The 15,568-nt window shown below is 41.0% G+C and overlaps 1 protein-coding gene and 4 non-coding genes across 5 annotated transcripts in view; 1 reads left to right on the plus strand and 4 right to left on the minus strand.

The window, feature by feature from the left end:
* LOC111977206 (NUAK family SNF1-like kinase 1) overlaps positions 1-15,568 on the plus strand; it is a 64,432-nt gene that overhangs the window by 33,720 nt on the left and 15,144 nt on the right. Inside the window, exon 4 of the mRNA XM_024006568.2 lies at positions 2,665-2,730. Within this exon, the coding sequence (XP_023862336.1) occupies positions 2,665-2,730 (66 nt within the window). The remainder of the gene's footprint in view (positions 1-2,664; positions 2,731-15,568) is intronic.
* trnag-gcc (transfer RNA glycine (anticodon GCC)) lies at positions 2,891-2,961 on the minus strand. The gene has a single exon. It is a non-coding gene; the product is annotated as a tRNA-Gly (tRNA).
* Positions 5,621-5,691, minus strand: trnag-gcc (transfer RNA glycine (anticodon GCC)). Its single transcript has one exon. It is a non-coding gene; the product is annotated as a tRNA-Gly (tRNA).
* On the minus strand, positions 6,329-6,399 carry trnag-gcc (transfer RNA glycine (anticodon GCC)). The gene has a single exon. It is a non-coding gene; the product is annotated as a tRNA-Gly (tRNA).
* On the minus strand, positions 6,768-6,838 carry trnag-gcc (transfer RNA glycine (anticodon GCC)). The gene has a single exon. It is a non-coding gene; the product is annotated as a tRNA-Gly (tRNA).

Below are 15,568 nucleotides of genomic sequence, written 5' to 3' on the forward strand. Positions count from 1 at the left end.
TTTGTCATTTGGAAGACCCATTTACGACCAAGCTTTAACTTCCTGACTGATTCTTGAGATGTTCTTCAATATATCCACATAATTTTCCTTCGTCATGATGCCATCTATTTTGTGAAGTGCACCAGTCCCTCCTGGACAAAGCACCCCCCACAACATGATGCTGCCACCCCCCTGCTTCACGGTTGGGATGGTGTTCTTTGGCTTGCAAGGCTCCCCTTTTCCTCCAAACACAACAATGGTCATTATGGCCAAACAGTTCAATTTTTGTTTCATCAGACCAGAGGACATTTCTCCAAAAAGTACGATTTTGTCCCCACGTGCAGTTGCAAACTGTAGTATGGCTTTTTTTAATGGCGTTTTGGAGCAGTGGCTTCTTCCTTGCTGAGCGGCCTTCAGGATGTTGATATAGGACTCATTTACTGTGGATATAGATACTTTTTTACCTGTTTCCTCCAGCATCTTCACAAGGTCCTTTGCTGTTGTTCTGGGATTGATTTCACTTTTCGCACCAAAGTACGTTAATCTCTAGGAGACAGAAGTGTCTCCTTCCTGAGCGTATGACGGCGTGGTCCCATGATTTTTAACTTGATACTATGTTTGTACAGATGAAGTGGTACCTTCAGGCGTTTGGGAATTGCTCCCAAGGATGAGCCAGACTTGTGGAGGTCTACCATTCTTTTTCTGAGGTCTTGGCTGATTTCTTTTGATTTTCCCATGATGTCAAGCAAAGAGGCACTGAGTTTGAAGGTAGGCCTTGAAATTCATCCACAGTACACCTCCAATTGACTCAAATTATGTCAATCAGCCTATCAGAAGCTTTTAAAGCCACTACATAATTTTCTGGAATTTTCTAAGCTGTTTAGAGCACAGTCAACTTAGTGTATGTAAACTTCTGACCCTCTGGAATTGTGATACAGTGAGTGATAATTGAAATAATCTGTCTGTTAACAATTGTTGGAAAAATGACTTTGTCATGCACAAAGTAGATGTCCTACCGACTTGCCAAAACTACAGTTGCTCCCTAAAGCTGAATCATCATGTATTGTTAACTTTATAGCCTGGATACCTGTTCAAAAAAAAATATTGATGTGTGGGCAGAACTGAAAAAGCTTGTGCGAGCAAGGAGGCCTACAAACCTGACTCAGTTACACCAGCTCTGTCAGGAGGAATGGGCCAAAATTCACCCAACTTATTGTGGGAAGCTTGTGGAAGGCTTCCTGAAACGTTTGACCCAAGTTAAACAATTTAAAGGCAATGCTACCAAATACTAATTGAGTGTATGTAAACTTATGACCCACTGGGAATGTGATTAAAGAAATAAAAGCTGAAATAAATCATTCTCCACTATTACTCGGACATTTCACATTCTTAGTTTATAGAATTTGTGTCGTGGTAAAAGTTAAAAAGATACATTTCCTAGTTGGTGCAGAAATGTAGGAAATAGGAGACTTAGGAAATAGKGAACGCCTATTGGCAGAGTTTTGGTATAAAGCTCTTCAGTGGAATAAACCATATGCATGTGTGCACACCAGAGCTAGCTCATAGCTGATAATGCTTAACACCCGATGGCTAAATTATGTTGGTCATTTTATTTGGAGATTGCAAAGCATGTTTACCCCCCCATCTATCCCCCAACCCCAAACCACTACATTAGAATGAAGAACAAAAAACACCCCTCGCTATTTTAGCTTTGGAGCTTGATGCTGCATCCTCTAGTTGTGTCTGACCTCAAATAGTGTTCTAAAATAGACATGAATGTTCCGGAACGCGTGAATTATTTAGAATGCTTCTGAGGTATGCAGCTTTAGCAGGAAGTATTTAGGCTTCAGGGGAAAAGGAACGTTTTTAAAAGACACGCCACAAAACCTCTCTCTTTCCCTATTCATGTCTCAGTCTCTCTCCCCCCTCCTTGTTTCTTTATTTTATTCGCTGTCTCACATTCACTCTTCGCCTGAATTGACCTCTGCTGTGCTATTCATATTTTCCTGTAGCAAACTCTCAAACCCGCTCTTTCTCTCTCCCTCWCTCTTTAATATCGTTATACTAYATTAGAGATATCATCTGTCCATGTTGGATTTGTTATAGAGCTGGATTGTTAATTGTGATAATACAATGAAAGACAAAAGGAGGAATTACTGAACAATCCAAAATAATTAAGGAAAGCTAATTGAAAGACAAACAGAAACAAAAACTAAACAAAGCCCTGGCTATGAATAGACTAACAAACACAGACCAGGTTTACACACACTCAGACTGTATACTGTTGACCATTCACCAGTACTGTATGCTCGTGGATTAATCATTGAATCAAACACTCATATCACGAGAATTAACTTTCAATGTCAATTAGACAATTACATTTTCATCTCTCCTCTTTCAAGCTGTTCTTTTGTTCTCTTAATCTGTTCCCTATTTCTCTTGAATCTCTATACAGCAACTGTGTTACAAAATGATTGATATCACACACGAAACACAAACACACACTGGACCTCCACTTAAGTATTCAGGCCATGTTTGTGTAAATGTCATCTGCTCTCTAGTTCCTAAATCAACACAGCAGTGTCTTCCTAGAAAAACATCAAGGGGGTGAAGAATCTGTGCGTGTGTAAAGATCTGTGTGTAATAGTGGTACTTTACTTGATTGTCTCTTTCCCTCTCCTTCAGAATGGTGTGGTCCATCGAGATCTGAAGCTGGAGAACATTCTACTAGACCAGGACCTGAACGTCAAGGTGAGAACACACAAAGAATTTAAAAAAAATTAATTGGTTAAAATTGAACCCTCCTATTGGTATATTGAAAATGTGATTCTACAGATTTTCCGCTTATGGTGAAGACCTTGTGCCTGTCATCCAGTGAGTGTAAAGGRTAGTTATTTTAAAAGGATATGCCTGCATTGGCCGGGAATCGAACCCGGGCCTCCCGCGTGGCAGGCGAGAATTCTACCACTGAACCACCAATGCTTAGCTGCTCTGTTAATTTTCTCCAGGGCTCACAACACAGTGGGGGTGGCGTGAAGGACAAGGAGAAGGTAGGAGTGAAGCAGGAAGGAGGAGTTGAAAATAGGAGAGAAAGACTGGAAGGGGTTTAAGAGACATATAGGACAAAAATGTAGAGAAGTAGTTTGTAAATAGGTTGATATAGCTCCCATGGACATTCCCACACGCCCTCAACTCTCACTTACCTTACCTGCTACTTCCTCTATGGACATTCCCACACGCCCTCAACTCTCACTTACCTTACCTGTTACTTCCCCCATGGACATTCCCACACACCTTTAACTCTCACTTACCTTACCTGCTACTTCCCCTATGGACATTCTTTATCCTGCTGCTCCCCCCCTTCTACTCCATCTATGGACATTATTTACCCTGCTGCTGCCCCCCCTTCTACTCCATCTATGGACATTATTTACCTGCTGCTCCCCCCTTCTACTCCATCTATGGACATTCCACCCCCCAACAGTTTTTACTCTGCCCCCACCCCAACGTGTTGCAGTTGTTAATATGCATATTATTACTTTTGTTTATTTCACTCAATGGTCTTTCTGCTGCTCCCCCTGTGGGCATACCCTCACCCCCTCAATGGTCATTTTGCTGCTCCCTCTGGTCATCCCCCACCCCCTCAACAGTCTTTACTAGAGGTCGACCGATTAATCGGAATGGCCGATTAATTAGGGCAGATTTTAAGTTTCATAACAATTGGTAATCGGCATTTTTGGACACCGATTATATTGCAATCCACGAGGAGACTGCGTGGCAGGCTGACCACCTGTTACGCGAGTGCAGGCAGCAAGGAGCCATGGTAAGTTGCTAGCTAGCATTAAACTTATCTATAAAAAAACAATCAATCTTAACATAATCATTAGTAAACCACACATGGTTGAGATATTACTAGTTTAACTAGCTTGTCCTGCGTTGCATATAATCAATGCGTGCGCTGAAATTGTGTCACTTCTCTTGCGTTCAGTGTAAGCAGAGTCAGGGTATATGCAGATCCGGGTATATTGCAGAGTCCGGGTATATGCAGAGTCAGGGTATATGCAGAGTCCGGTATAGCAGAGTCAGGGTATTGCAGATCAGGTGTATATGCATAGTCAGGTATATGCAGATCAGGGATATGCAGGATCAGGGTATATGCAGAGTCCGGGTATATGCAGAGTCCGGGTATATGCAGAGGTCCGGGTATAAGCAGAGTCCGGGTATAAGGTCAGGTATGTGCAGGGTATATGCAGAGTCAGGTATATGCAGAGTCGGAAGCAGTCAGGTATATGTCAGAAGTCTCAGGGTATATGCAGAGTCCGGGTAGATGCAGAAATCAGCGGTATATGCAGAGTCAGGGTATATGCAGCAGTTTGGGTCATCTGGCATGTTGCGTTCAGTGTAAGCAGAGTCAGGGTATATGCAGCAGTTTGGGCCGCCTGGCTCGTTGCGAACTGTGTGAAGACCATTTCTTCCTAACAAAAACCGTAATTAATTTGCCAGAATTTTACATAATTATGACATAACATTGAAGGTTGTGCAATGAACAGCAATATTTAGACTTAGGGTTGCCACCCGTTTGATAAAATACGGAACRATTCCGTATTTCACTGAAAGAATAAACGTTTTGTTTTCGAAATTATAGTTTCTGAATTTGACCATATTAATGACCTGAGGCTCGTATTTCTCTGTGTTTATTATTTTATAATTAAGTCTATGATTTGATATTTGATAGAGCAGTCTGACTGAGTGGTGGTAGGCAGCAGCAGGCTCATAAGCATTCGTTCAAACCGCACTTTCCTCCGTTTGCCAGCAGCTTTTCGCAATGCTTGAAGCACAGCGCTGTTTATGACTTCAAGCCTATCAACTCCCGAGATTAGGCTGGCACTAGTCAAAGGTCTATGAAATACAAAATGGTATAGAGAGAAATAGTCCTATAATAACTACAACCTAAAACTTCTTAACTGGGAATATTGAAGACTCATGTTAAAAGGAACCACCAAGTTTCATATGTTCTCATGTTCTGAGCAAGGAACTTAAACGTTAGCTTTTTAACATGGCACAATATTGCACTTTTACTTCYTTCTCCAATAMTGTGTTTTTTGCATTATTTAAACAAGTTTGAACATGTTTTATTATTTATTTGAGACTAAATKGATTTTTTTGATGTATTATATTAAGTTCAAATAAAAATGTTCATTGTTCATTCAGTATTGTTCTAATTGTCATTATTACAAATATATATCTATATATCTCGGCCGATTTAATCAGTATCACCTTTTTTTGGTCYTCCAATAATCGGTCGACTTCTAGTCTTTACTCTGCCTCCACCCCAAGGGACATTTATTTATTMATCACTGTATATAGTGCTACTTCTATTATTTTTATTTCAATTTTCATTATTTTATTTCACTAGCACTGCATGTTGAAGCTCGAAGCCTTAGATTTTCACTGTACCCTTCAATTACACCTGGAACCCTGATATTAGATTTTCAAGGAGTAGGTGTCCACATACTTTCGAACATGTAGTGTATGAAAACAAAATACATGGTACTTATTTATATATTGGAACATGGTTGGAATGAAATTATCAGAATTTATGTGAGTAGATCCCAAAATGCCCCCCCAAAAAAGGAAACCATGCATTGGCCGGGAATCGAACCCGGGCCTCCCGCGTGGCAGGCGAGAATTCTACCACTGAACCACCAATGCTTTGATAGAGATAAATACTCCCCGAGAGTAATATAACAGTCTCAATGAAGTGAACCAGAAGTTGAAATATGTTGAGTTACTATTTAGCTATCCGTCTCGAAGGACCATTAAATGAGAGGCAGTACAATGTAATTAGAGTGTTGTTACATAGTACTTACAGCCTGTTTGCAACGTGGATGTGAAAATAAACATATTTGAGATACCTGACTGATCTAAAAGAATGATTCTAGAGGTTTAGCAATAATTAACTTGTTGACAAATGCAATCCAAAAGAAAAGTTAATATTTTCTACTAGTACTTATTTCGGAGTAAATCCTACAATGCTTAACTTTTCCCACATTTTGTTACGTTACAGCCTCATTCTAAAAATGATTAAACAGTTTTTTGCCCTCATTAATMTACACACAATACCTGCATGTTGAAGCTCGAAGGCTAAGATTTTCACTCTACCCTACAATCACGTACATGTGACCAGTAAACAATCTGAATTAAAATCAGCAAAGGGAATGAGATGTTTGACGAGCAGGTGTCCACATACATTTGGCYATGTAGTGTATGTAAGCAAATACATGGTACTTATTTATATATTGAAACATTTCTGAGTCGATCCTAAAATACTTTTTGAAAAAGCCTTACATGCATTGGCCGGGAATCGAACCCGGGCCTCCCGCGTGGCAGGCGAGAATTCTACCACTGAACCACCAATGCTTTGATAGAGTATAGTGCCGTCTCCTATAGTGATATAATAGGAAAATAGAAAGGGGACGACGGCTGTTGGAGGGGGGAGCAGATGGGAGTTAAGGCATTTGTGAAAAATGTAAAGTAGTTGTTTTGAAAGGAGGTATGATTTATGTCTGATTGTGGACAGCAGCCTGTTTACGACATGGATTTGAAAATACACTTATTTGAGATACCGGAGGGATCTAAAAAGAATGATTCCAGAGCTATAGCCATAATTAACTTGAGTTTCAAATGTAATCCATAAGATCATGTAGCTGCTGTTTAAAAATGTGTAAATAAATACATGTACTTATTACTTCTATGCAAATATCCAACAACATTTCAAAATGCGCCTTTGCATTGGCCGGGAATCGAACCCGGGCCTCCCGCGTGGCAGGCGAGAATTCTACCACTGAACCACCAATGCCTTGGTGAGACAACTGTCTAGACTTCGGAGTTTGAATGGAGCATGCGTTTGGCTCTGTCCGTGTGTTTTGTGTTTGTTTATTTCTGTTTATTATCTGTTTCACTTGCTATGGCAATGYAACCACATGTTTCCTATGTCAATAAAGCTATGAATTGAATTGAAKTGAAAGARAGGGAGAGGGAGAAGGGAGATGTAGACTGGATGATCGGAACCAAGTTAGTCAGACACTGAATTCCACTTCCCTAGACCTCTTTCTGAACCATTGAGGATGAGTGAGAAAATGCAGTTGCAAGGCATATAGTAATAATGGTTCATCCTTCCTAATCCTTCCTGTTAATTAATATACATTAATTACGTAAACAAGCATACATGACTGTTCCATGCGCCAAACCCTCTCACAGACATTGTCATCTGCTCTTAACATAGCATAGTTAATTGCCTGCTGATTGGACATAAACAGCAGATGGGCTTCCCATTGTATTCAAACTGTTTGGGTAGGTTTTAGACTCCAAGAACATTCACACCTGGCCTAATGGGTAACCAGTTGACTGGACTTCACAGAGATATGGAAGTTGACAAAAAACTGAACACAGTTGCAATGTTGTTCTTTTTTTATTGCAACTGGGGTAAACAATATGTAGCCTACAGTAAAGTGTTTCCTAWATTCCTATATTATATTGATATCAAATGGAAAAATGCAGCTGATATGGACTTTCCATATCGGTGCCCATCACTACAGATTAATGTTTGAGACAAATACTTATTGGTCATTGATTTGACAAGGACCATGTTCTTTGTATGCTGCACCAGAGTTTTCATTGTTAGTTTTAACTGTCAAGCTGGAAAACACAGTAAAATAACTCCGTGTTGACTGAAAGCCAAAGCTGTGAAATGTGCTGCATTGTGAAGGCATGCGCTAAGAACCAGCCTAAAGASATGGTGTCAGTTCCTATAACCCAGCCCTGAAGTCATTCCATTCCTTTTATGGCCGGTACTCCCCTTATATGGTTGCACAGCACGAGGGAATACACGGAATCTGCAAATCTGGGAAAGCAGAGGGTTTTAATAAAAGTCACACACACTGGCTAAGAGTTAAAGAAAACAGACTACGTACTTTTCTCTCAGCAGCTTCCATACTTCCTCACCACAGTGGGTATTATTCAGACCAATGCGGAAAATGCCATTCTGTATGGTATGCAAGTTGCCCTTAGACACTGATTCAAGGCCAGTTTAGCATATTCTCCTCTAATGGTTGAAGCTGGAATCATTAATAGGTGAAATTGCCACATACGTTTTGGATATTACAACAAAGAAGTTACTGCAAACAGTTGCATGCGCAATAGGACAGCAGAATATGCACTGCACATTTTGTTCCTACGCTGTAGAACASTCCTTTCCTCATATTTTTATTTTACCTTTATTTAACTAGGCAAGTCAGTTTTAAGAACAAATTCTTATTTACAATGATGGCCTACTAATAGCAATTACAATAGTGCTACAGTGGCAGGATAATAGCTAAGGAATAGCAGTGTAAAAACATAGGCTACAAATTGGGCTATAAGATTAGATGTACTTTATTGTCCATTACCTTACAGACATTGGAAATGTGTGTTTATGCTCATAACCCAACAACCCAAGAGACACACACACACCACAAGGAGCTGGAAGCAATGGGTCAGCCACCGTGCAGAGTAAATGTAGGGGGTTAAGTACCTTGCTCAAGGGCACTGGGCACTCTGTCAAGGGCACTCTGTCTGAGCTGGGATTCGACMCAGTTACCAGAGGGTTGCTGGCCAGCTTCTCTAATTATAGCTAGGCTACCTGCTAAAATGGTTAAGGCTAATGGGCTAGACAACAATAGCAGTGTAATACCATCAATGGTAATAATAGACCAGAAGTAATGCTATACAGGCTAATACACTGTAATAATAGGATTAATAGCAGCAAGGCTAACAGCATAGTAGCAATGGGCTTCCGAGTGGCGCAGCAGTCTAAGGCACTGCATCTCAATGCAAGAGGAGTCACTACAGTCCCTGGTTTGAATCCAGGCTGTATCACATCCGGCCGTGATTGGGAGTCCCATAGGGYGGCGCACAGTTGGCCCAGCGTCGTCCGAGTTTTGCTGGGGTAGACCGTCATCGTAAATCAGAATTAGTTCTTAACTGACTTGCCTAGTTAAATAAAGGAAAAATKTAAATGGKAGTAAAGCCCATTGGCAATAGGCAATAACTTTTTAGGAAGCTAAAAATAATAGCAGCTAATTATTAGAAACAGGCTAATAGAGAATAAAGWATACACTATAAAGCTACTAGCACAMATGAACAGCTAGACTAACACTACAGGCTAGTAAGGAAAGGTTAAGTATTATAGCTGAAAGGCTAATAAGCTAGTAGGAAAATGATATAAGCTAACATAACATAAAAGTAAAACCATAAATTAGCATTGAATGTTAGCATTCCGGTTAGCATACTAAATTCTAATATAAACAAGGCTATAGGGGCCGCCATCTTGGAATTGTCACATGACAATAATAACAACAGGWAACAGCGGCCATATTAGATAGGTTAATTAACTCGCTACCTGCGGCCATCTTAGGCCTGTAGGTTTCAATAGCAAGTAGTGTGACTAGTGAGAAACAACACCAAAGTAAACACGATAAAACAGGCTAATGTAACATGGCATAGGAGGTAAAATACTAACATACTGTAGTTACGGAATACCAGTTGGATAAAAGTTGAATAGTTGTAAGCATGTAACAAGGGATTGTTAATTAGAACCTCTTCAGGATCGGTGGGTATTTCGTGGGAYGGTTGAGCTAACGTAGGCTAATGTGATTAGCATGAGGTTGTAAGTAACAAAAACATTTCMCAGGACAGACATAGCTGACATTGGCAGAAAGCTTAAATTCTTGTTAATCTAACTGCACTCTCCAATTTACAGTAGCTATTACAGTGACAGAATACCATTCTATTGTTTGAGGAGAGTGCACAGTTATGAACTTAAAGTTAATAATAAACCAATTAGGCACATTTGGGCAGTATTGATACAAAAKCTTGAACAKAAATGCAATGGTTCATTGGATCAGTCTAAAAACTTGGCATATACAAATTGCACCTGAGCTGGATAATACATTATGGCCTATCTCTTGCATTTCAAAGATGAGGGGACAAAAAATRWAAWWWWWAAAATGCATGTTTTTTTCTTTGTATTATCTTTTACCAGATCTAATGTGTTATATTCTCCTGCATTCATTTCACATTTCCACAAACTTCAAAGTGTTTCCTTTCAAATGGTATCAAGAATATGCATGTCCTTGCTTCAGGTCCTGAGCTACAGGCAGGTAGATTTGGGTATGTCATTTTAGGCGAAAATTGGAAAAAAAGGGCGGATCCTTATTAAGAGGTTTTTAAATAGGACTACAACAGCTGCATAAACTAATACACAAAGGCACTCTGGCTCCACAAAGTCCACTTACTTTGGAAGGAGAGATGTCAGAGTGAGCTGCAGAAACTTCTAAGTTTAATAAGGGAGCCACAGAGGGGTTTTCCACGTGATCCTAGAACTATGCGTAAGGGCAACCTCATCCCAGAGGCATGGGGTACTGGGTGTAAAATATTAAAGGCTGATCCAGGTGGACCATGAATAACGGGCATTACTAGAGAGCTACAGGTGCCAGTGGATACGGTTCAGCCACTACAGGTCTGTCCAGCAAGAACAAGTACAAGATATCTTCAGACAGGTTAATTACTGATCTAAGGGTTCAACACACCACACTCATAGACAGTAAACATTGTAAGTGGTTCTATGGAAAATAATAGAAATAACATGAAGTAAATAGCCTACAGGGCATCTCTGGAATGTCAAAATAGGCTATATATAATGTATATTCACATACTGCAAACTGTAGGAATATACCGTGTAGGATACAGTAATAACATATCTGTGCAKTGCCATGAACACTGTAATGACCAGACAGTAAAACCAGTTATATGACTGAATACAACAAAGTAGCATACAGGTAAATAACGCACACAACTGAGAATTACCACTGATAAGCATAGGCTAGTTCTACACCAATAGACCCTTTTCCAATACAACACACTACGGACTGCAATCACATTGAATAGTCCCCACGATATACAACTGTTCAGGGATGTCAAGAACCAATACACGCAGTCAGTCAGGAAAGCAAAGGCTAGCTTTTTCAAACAGAAATTTTCATCCTGTAGCTCTAACTCCAAAAAGTTTTGGGTCACGGTAAAGTCCATGGAGAACAAGAGCACCTCCTCTCAGCTGCCCACTGGACTGTGGCTAGGTAACACTGTCACCACCGATAAATCCCCGATAATCGAGAATTTCAATAAGTATTTCGCTACGGCTGGCCATGCTTTTCTCCTGGCTACCCCAACCCCGGCCCACAGCTCCGCACCCCCCGCAGCTACTTGCCCAAGCCTCCCCAGCTTCTCTTTCACCCAAATCCAGATAGCTGATGTTCTGAAAGAGCTGCAAAACCTGGACCCGTACAAATTAGCTGCGCTAGACAATCTGGACCCTCTCTTTCTAAAATKATCCGCTGCCATTGTTGCAACCCCTATTACCAGTCTGTTCAACCTCTCTTTCGTATCGTCTGAGATCCCTAAAGATTGGAGCAAGTTTGCAAACACAGAAAGGTGTTTATCTAATGACAGAGTAGTAGACTGACAAGCAACTGAAAGTGACTGCAACGTAACTAMGGTCTGCGCATGTGCAACTGCATGTGACCACCACCATCGTGGAATAGTAACTGCACCACAAGGAAAGGCACAGGCTAAATTAGCTACATGCTAACAGTTCAGGGGGCTTAAAATATGACAGCCTAACAATATGAACAGAATAATATGAATTTACTATCTTAAACAAGGCATGTGGTACACAGCATTATGAGCTAGCATGACTTGCTAGCACCTAGGCTAGCTGGCTAGAAATAGCATGACGCACATGGAAAAGGAATGATTCTATAAATGTAACAAACATGGTAAATATCTCGACTGTCGAAGCAACACCCAACTAAATACACAAAGACATGTCGGACAGTATTTACACTTACTTAAACTTCTTAGGGATGGGGGCAGTATTTTCACATCCGGATGAAAAGCGTGCCCAAAGTAAACTGCCTGTTACTCAGGTTCAGAAACTAGGATATGCATATTATTGATAGATCTGGATRGAAAACACTCTAAAGTTTCTAAAACTGTTAAAATAATGTCTGTGAGTAAAAGTGAACTGATTTGGCAGGCGAAACCCCGAGGACAAACCATCCAGGAAAAAWAAAAATTGAGGCCCTRTTTAATAGGAACCTGGTTGCAGTTCCYATGGCTTCCACTAGATGTCATCAGTCTTTAGAAATTGGTTGATGTTTTTCTTTTGAGAAATTAAGAAGTATGGCTGTTCTTTGTAAGTGTCACTCCATGTGGACTCTGCTGTTTGGTGAGCGTGAACTGGAACGCGCTTCACATTGTTTTTATCCAATATTGGAAACAGTTTATCCCGTCTTAAATTTTATCGATTATTTACGTTTTAGGATACCTGAGGTTGAATTAGGAACGTTGTTTGAAATGTTTGGACCAAGTTTACAGGTAACTTATTAGATACTTTGTATTCAAACACGCCAAATAAATTGACATTTTGGGGATATAAAGAAGGACATTATCGAACAAAAGGACCATTTGTGATGTTTCTGGGACATTTTGGAGTGCCAACAGAAGAAGATCTTCAAAGGTAAGGCATTTATTATATCGTTATTTCTGACTTTTGTGTCGCCACCTGCCTGGTTGAAAATGATTTTCATGTGTTTGTATACCGGGCGCTGTCCTCAGGTAATCGCATGGTCTGCTTTCGCCGTAAAGCCTTTTTGAAATCTGACACTGCGGCTGGATTAACAAGAAGTTAARCTTTATTTTGATGTATTACACTTATATACCACCTGAAGAAATCAGATGCATGTTTAAATTACCAAGGAGACTGCAGGGGTCATGGTGTTTATACATTAGGCTGTTTCTGAATTGGGAATCAGTCTGTTTATGCTAGCTGTAACCTGGAGTCTTTGTTTGAAGACTACATTAAACTATGGAACGCTGTTAGGGTCTTTGCRTGTCAAAAATGATAAGCTTGTTGACCAATCAAGACATGACTATGACTGCACATCACATAATAGTTAGTTATTACAGATTGATTACACTATCACTGATATTTCATGTCACAGCGATTCATCTATACATATGCAATGATTTGCATAAAGGTTGTTAGGACTCTGCCCAATTCTCCAACGGAACATTCTCTCATGTATGTCTTCACGTTCGCTCAACTTTCTGTTCTTCTGAGGTAAAGTTAGCTAACTGTTCCTTTGAGGTAAAATTAGCTAGCTAGTTAACACTTAGTMGAAAATTGCAAATCTACCATCTGTGATTGCACCAAACTGCTGGTCACGGACAGAAGAGATGGACTTCAGCCATCAATAGCCAGGTAACCTTAAATTAATATTAGCTAGCTACAGTAACTTTTAGCTAGATAATATAAAACGTTAGCTAGCTAGATCTGCCTGCCATGCATTGACATTAAATGGAAATCAAGATAGCTAGCTAACGTTAATTGTCCATCATATAGCTAGTTATAGAATCTATAAAAACGTTAACCAGCTAGCTACAGTAGCTATATTGATGTCTGTATGAAGAACCCTTTTTTTTAGCTAGTTTGTAGTTAAAACTGCATCRCCTGTTAATGATCGATTGTCATCATAGGTCGGAGGCGCTGAGCGTTGGCACAGATTAGACAAGTAAACACTTCAAGAGTTTTTAGCTACACAAAAAGAAAATGCACTGGACCAATCGGGTCTGCTGTCTATTTTTCAGGCTAGAKACCATGTTGCTGAGCCTTCGGTGGKCAAGCGGTCATTTGATTGATGAAGAGATGGCCCGCTGTTGCAGAGTTCCTGCAAGCGATAAAGGACATCCAACAACAGGAACCTTAACAAGATGGCAAGTTGTTACATTGTATACTTTTTTGAATGGCAGGCATGGCAAAGACAGAGATTGTATAATTTTACTTGTCCTGTGTCAAGTCTGCGCCTTTATCTAGCAAAGTCAATCAATGAAAAACATTTTGGTTGGCCTATCKCTAATGCTGTTCTTAAATTATGTATGTTGCTAAGTCTTAACCTAAAAAAGGTTTTAGGAGTGTATGTTAATAATATCATAATTAATGATTTATTGTATTTTTTATTTTAGTCGCCTATCAAGCCCCTTTGGTGGGAAAGCGGTATCAGATCAACAATGAGCAGCTCGAGTTCCTCATAGATTGTCATATGGACTATCAGACAAATGGCRGCTGTTCATAATGTGTCACACTCCGTGGTCAAGTGGCACATGAGGTAAGTTATCGTAATTGAATAAAGCAATTGTAACACTAGTGGGAGATCTCTACATCCTYCCTAGATTTTAACACATTCCTGATTAATGTATCTTTGTGTTCTTTTGTATTTAGTTAATTTCAGTTMTTCAGGTCCTACTCACTGTTGTCAGACTCTCAACTGGATAAGAGGATCAAAAGAGCTGATAGGCCAGAATGAAGAACTTGGTGCTGAGTCTGTGAGGGCACGCTTAAGAGAAGAGGGTGTTCGAGTCCAGCGGGAGAGGGTCAGACAGAGAGCCATGCAGCAGCGGCTACACCGGAGGCAGTACAGAGTTGAAGGCCCAAATTCTTTGTGGCACATCGATGGCAACCATAAGCTGATCCTGTAAGTGCATAGACTTAGGCCTTCTGACCACTACACGTTTTTACAATCTTAGCATCGTAAAAACGTAATGGTTTATCTTGCTATATTGCCATGAAAGAATTGTGGCCCTATTCCCGGGTATACAGTGCCTTCAGAAAATATTCACAGCTTGACTTTTTCCACATTTTGTTTTGTTACAACCTGAATTCAACCACCATCACCTCTCAAGCCACCACCTCAGCTCCTTCAACCACCACCACCACCACCTCAGTTTCCTCTCAACCACCCACCCACACCTCAGCTCCTTCAACCACCACCCACACCTCAGTTCCTTCAACCACCACCACCACCTCAGCTCCTTCAACCACCACCTTCATCTCCTTCAACCACCATCCAGCTCCTTCAACCACCACCTCAGCTCCTTCAACCACCACCTCAGCTCCTTCAACCACCACCACCTCGGCTCTTCAACCACCACCACACCACCTCAGCTCCTTCAACCACCACCCACCTCACTCCTTCAACACCACACCACCACCTCAGCTCTTCAACCACCACCTCAGCTCCTTCAACCACCATCTCAGCTCTTCAACCCCACCTCGGCTCCTTCAACCGCCACCTCAGCCTATTCAACCTCCACCTCAGCTATTCAACCGCCACCTCAGCTCCTTCAACCGCCACCCCTCAGCTTATCAACCACCATCTCAGCTCCTTCAACCACCACCTCGGCTCCTTCAACCACCACCTCAGCCCCTTCAACCGCCACCCCTCAGCTTATTCAACCGCCACCACCTCAGCTCCTTCAACCGCCACCTCAGCTCCTTCAACCACCACCACCTCAGCTCCTTCAACCGCCACCTCAGCTCCTCAACCACCATCACCACCTCAGCTCTCCAACCCCACCACCTCAGCTCCTCCAACCACCACCACCTCAGCTCCTTCAACCACCACCCTCAGCTCCTTCAACCACCATCACCACC

Source organism: Salvelinus sp. IW2-2015, linkage group LG17 (genome assembly GCF_002910315.2).
Source record: "Salvelinus sp. IW2-2015 linkage group LG17, ASM291031v2, whole genome shotgun sequence".
Lineage (NCBI taxonomy): Eukaryota > Metazoa > Chordata > Actinopteri > Salmoniformes > Salmonidae > Salvelinus > Salvelinus sp. IW2-2015.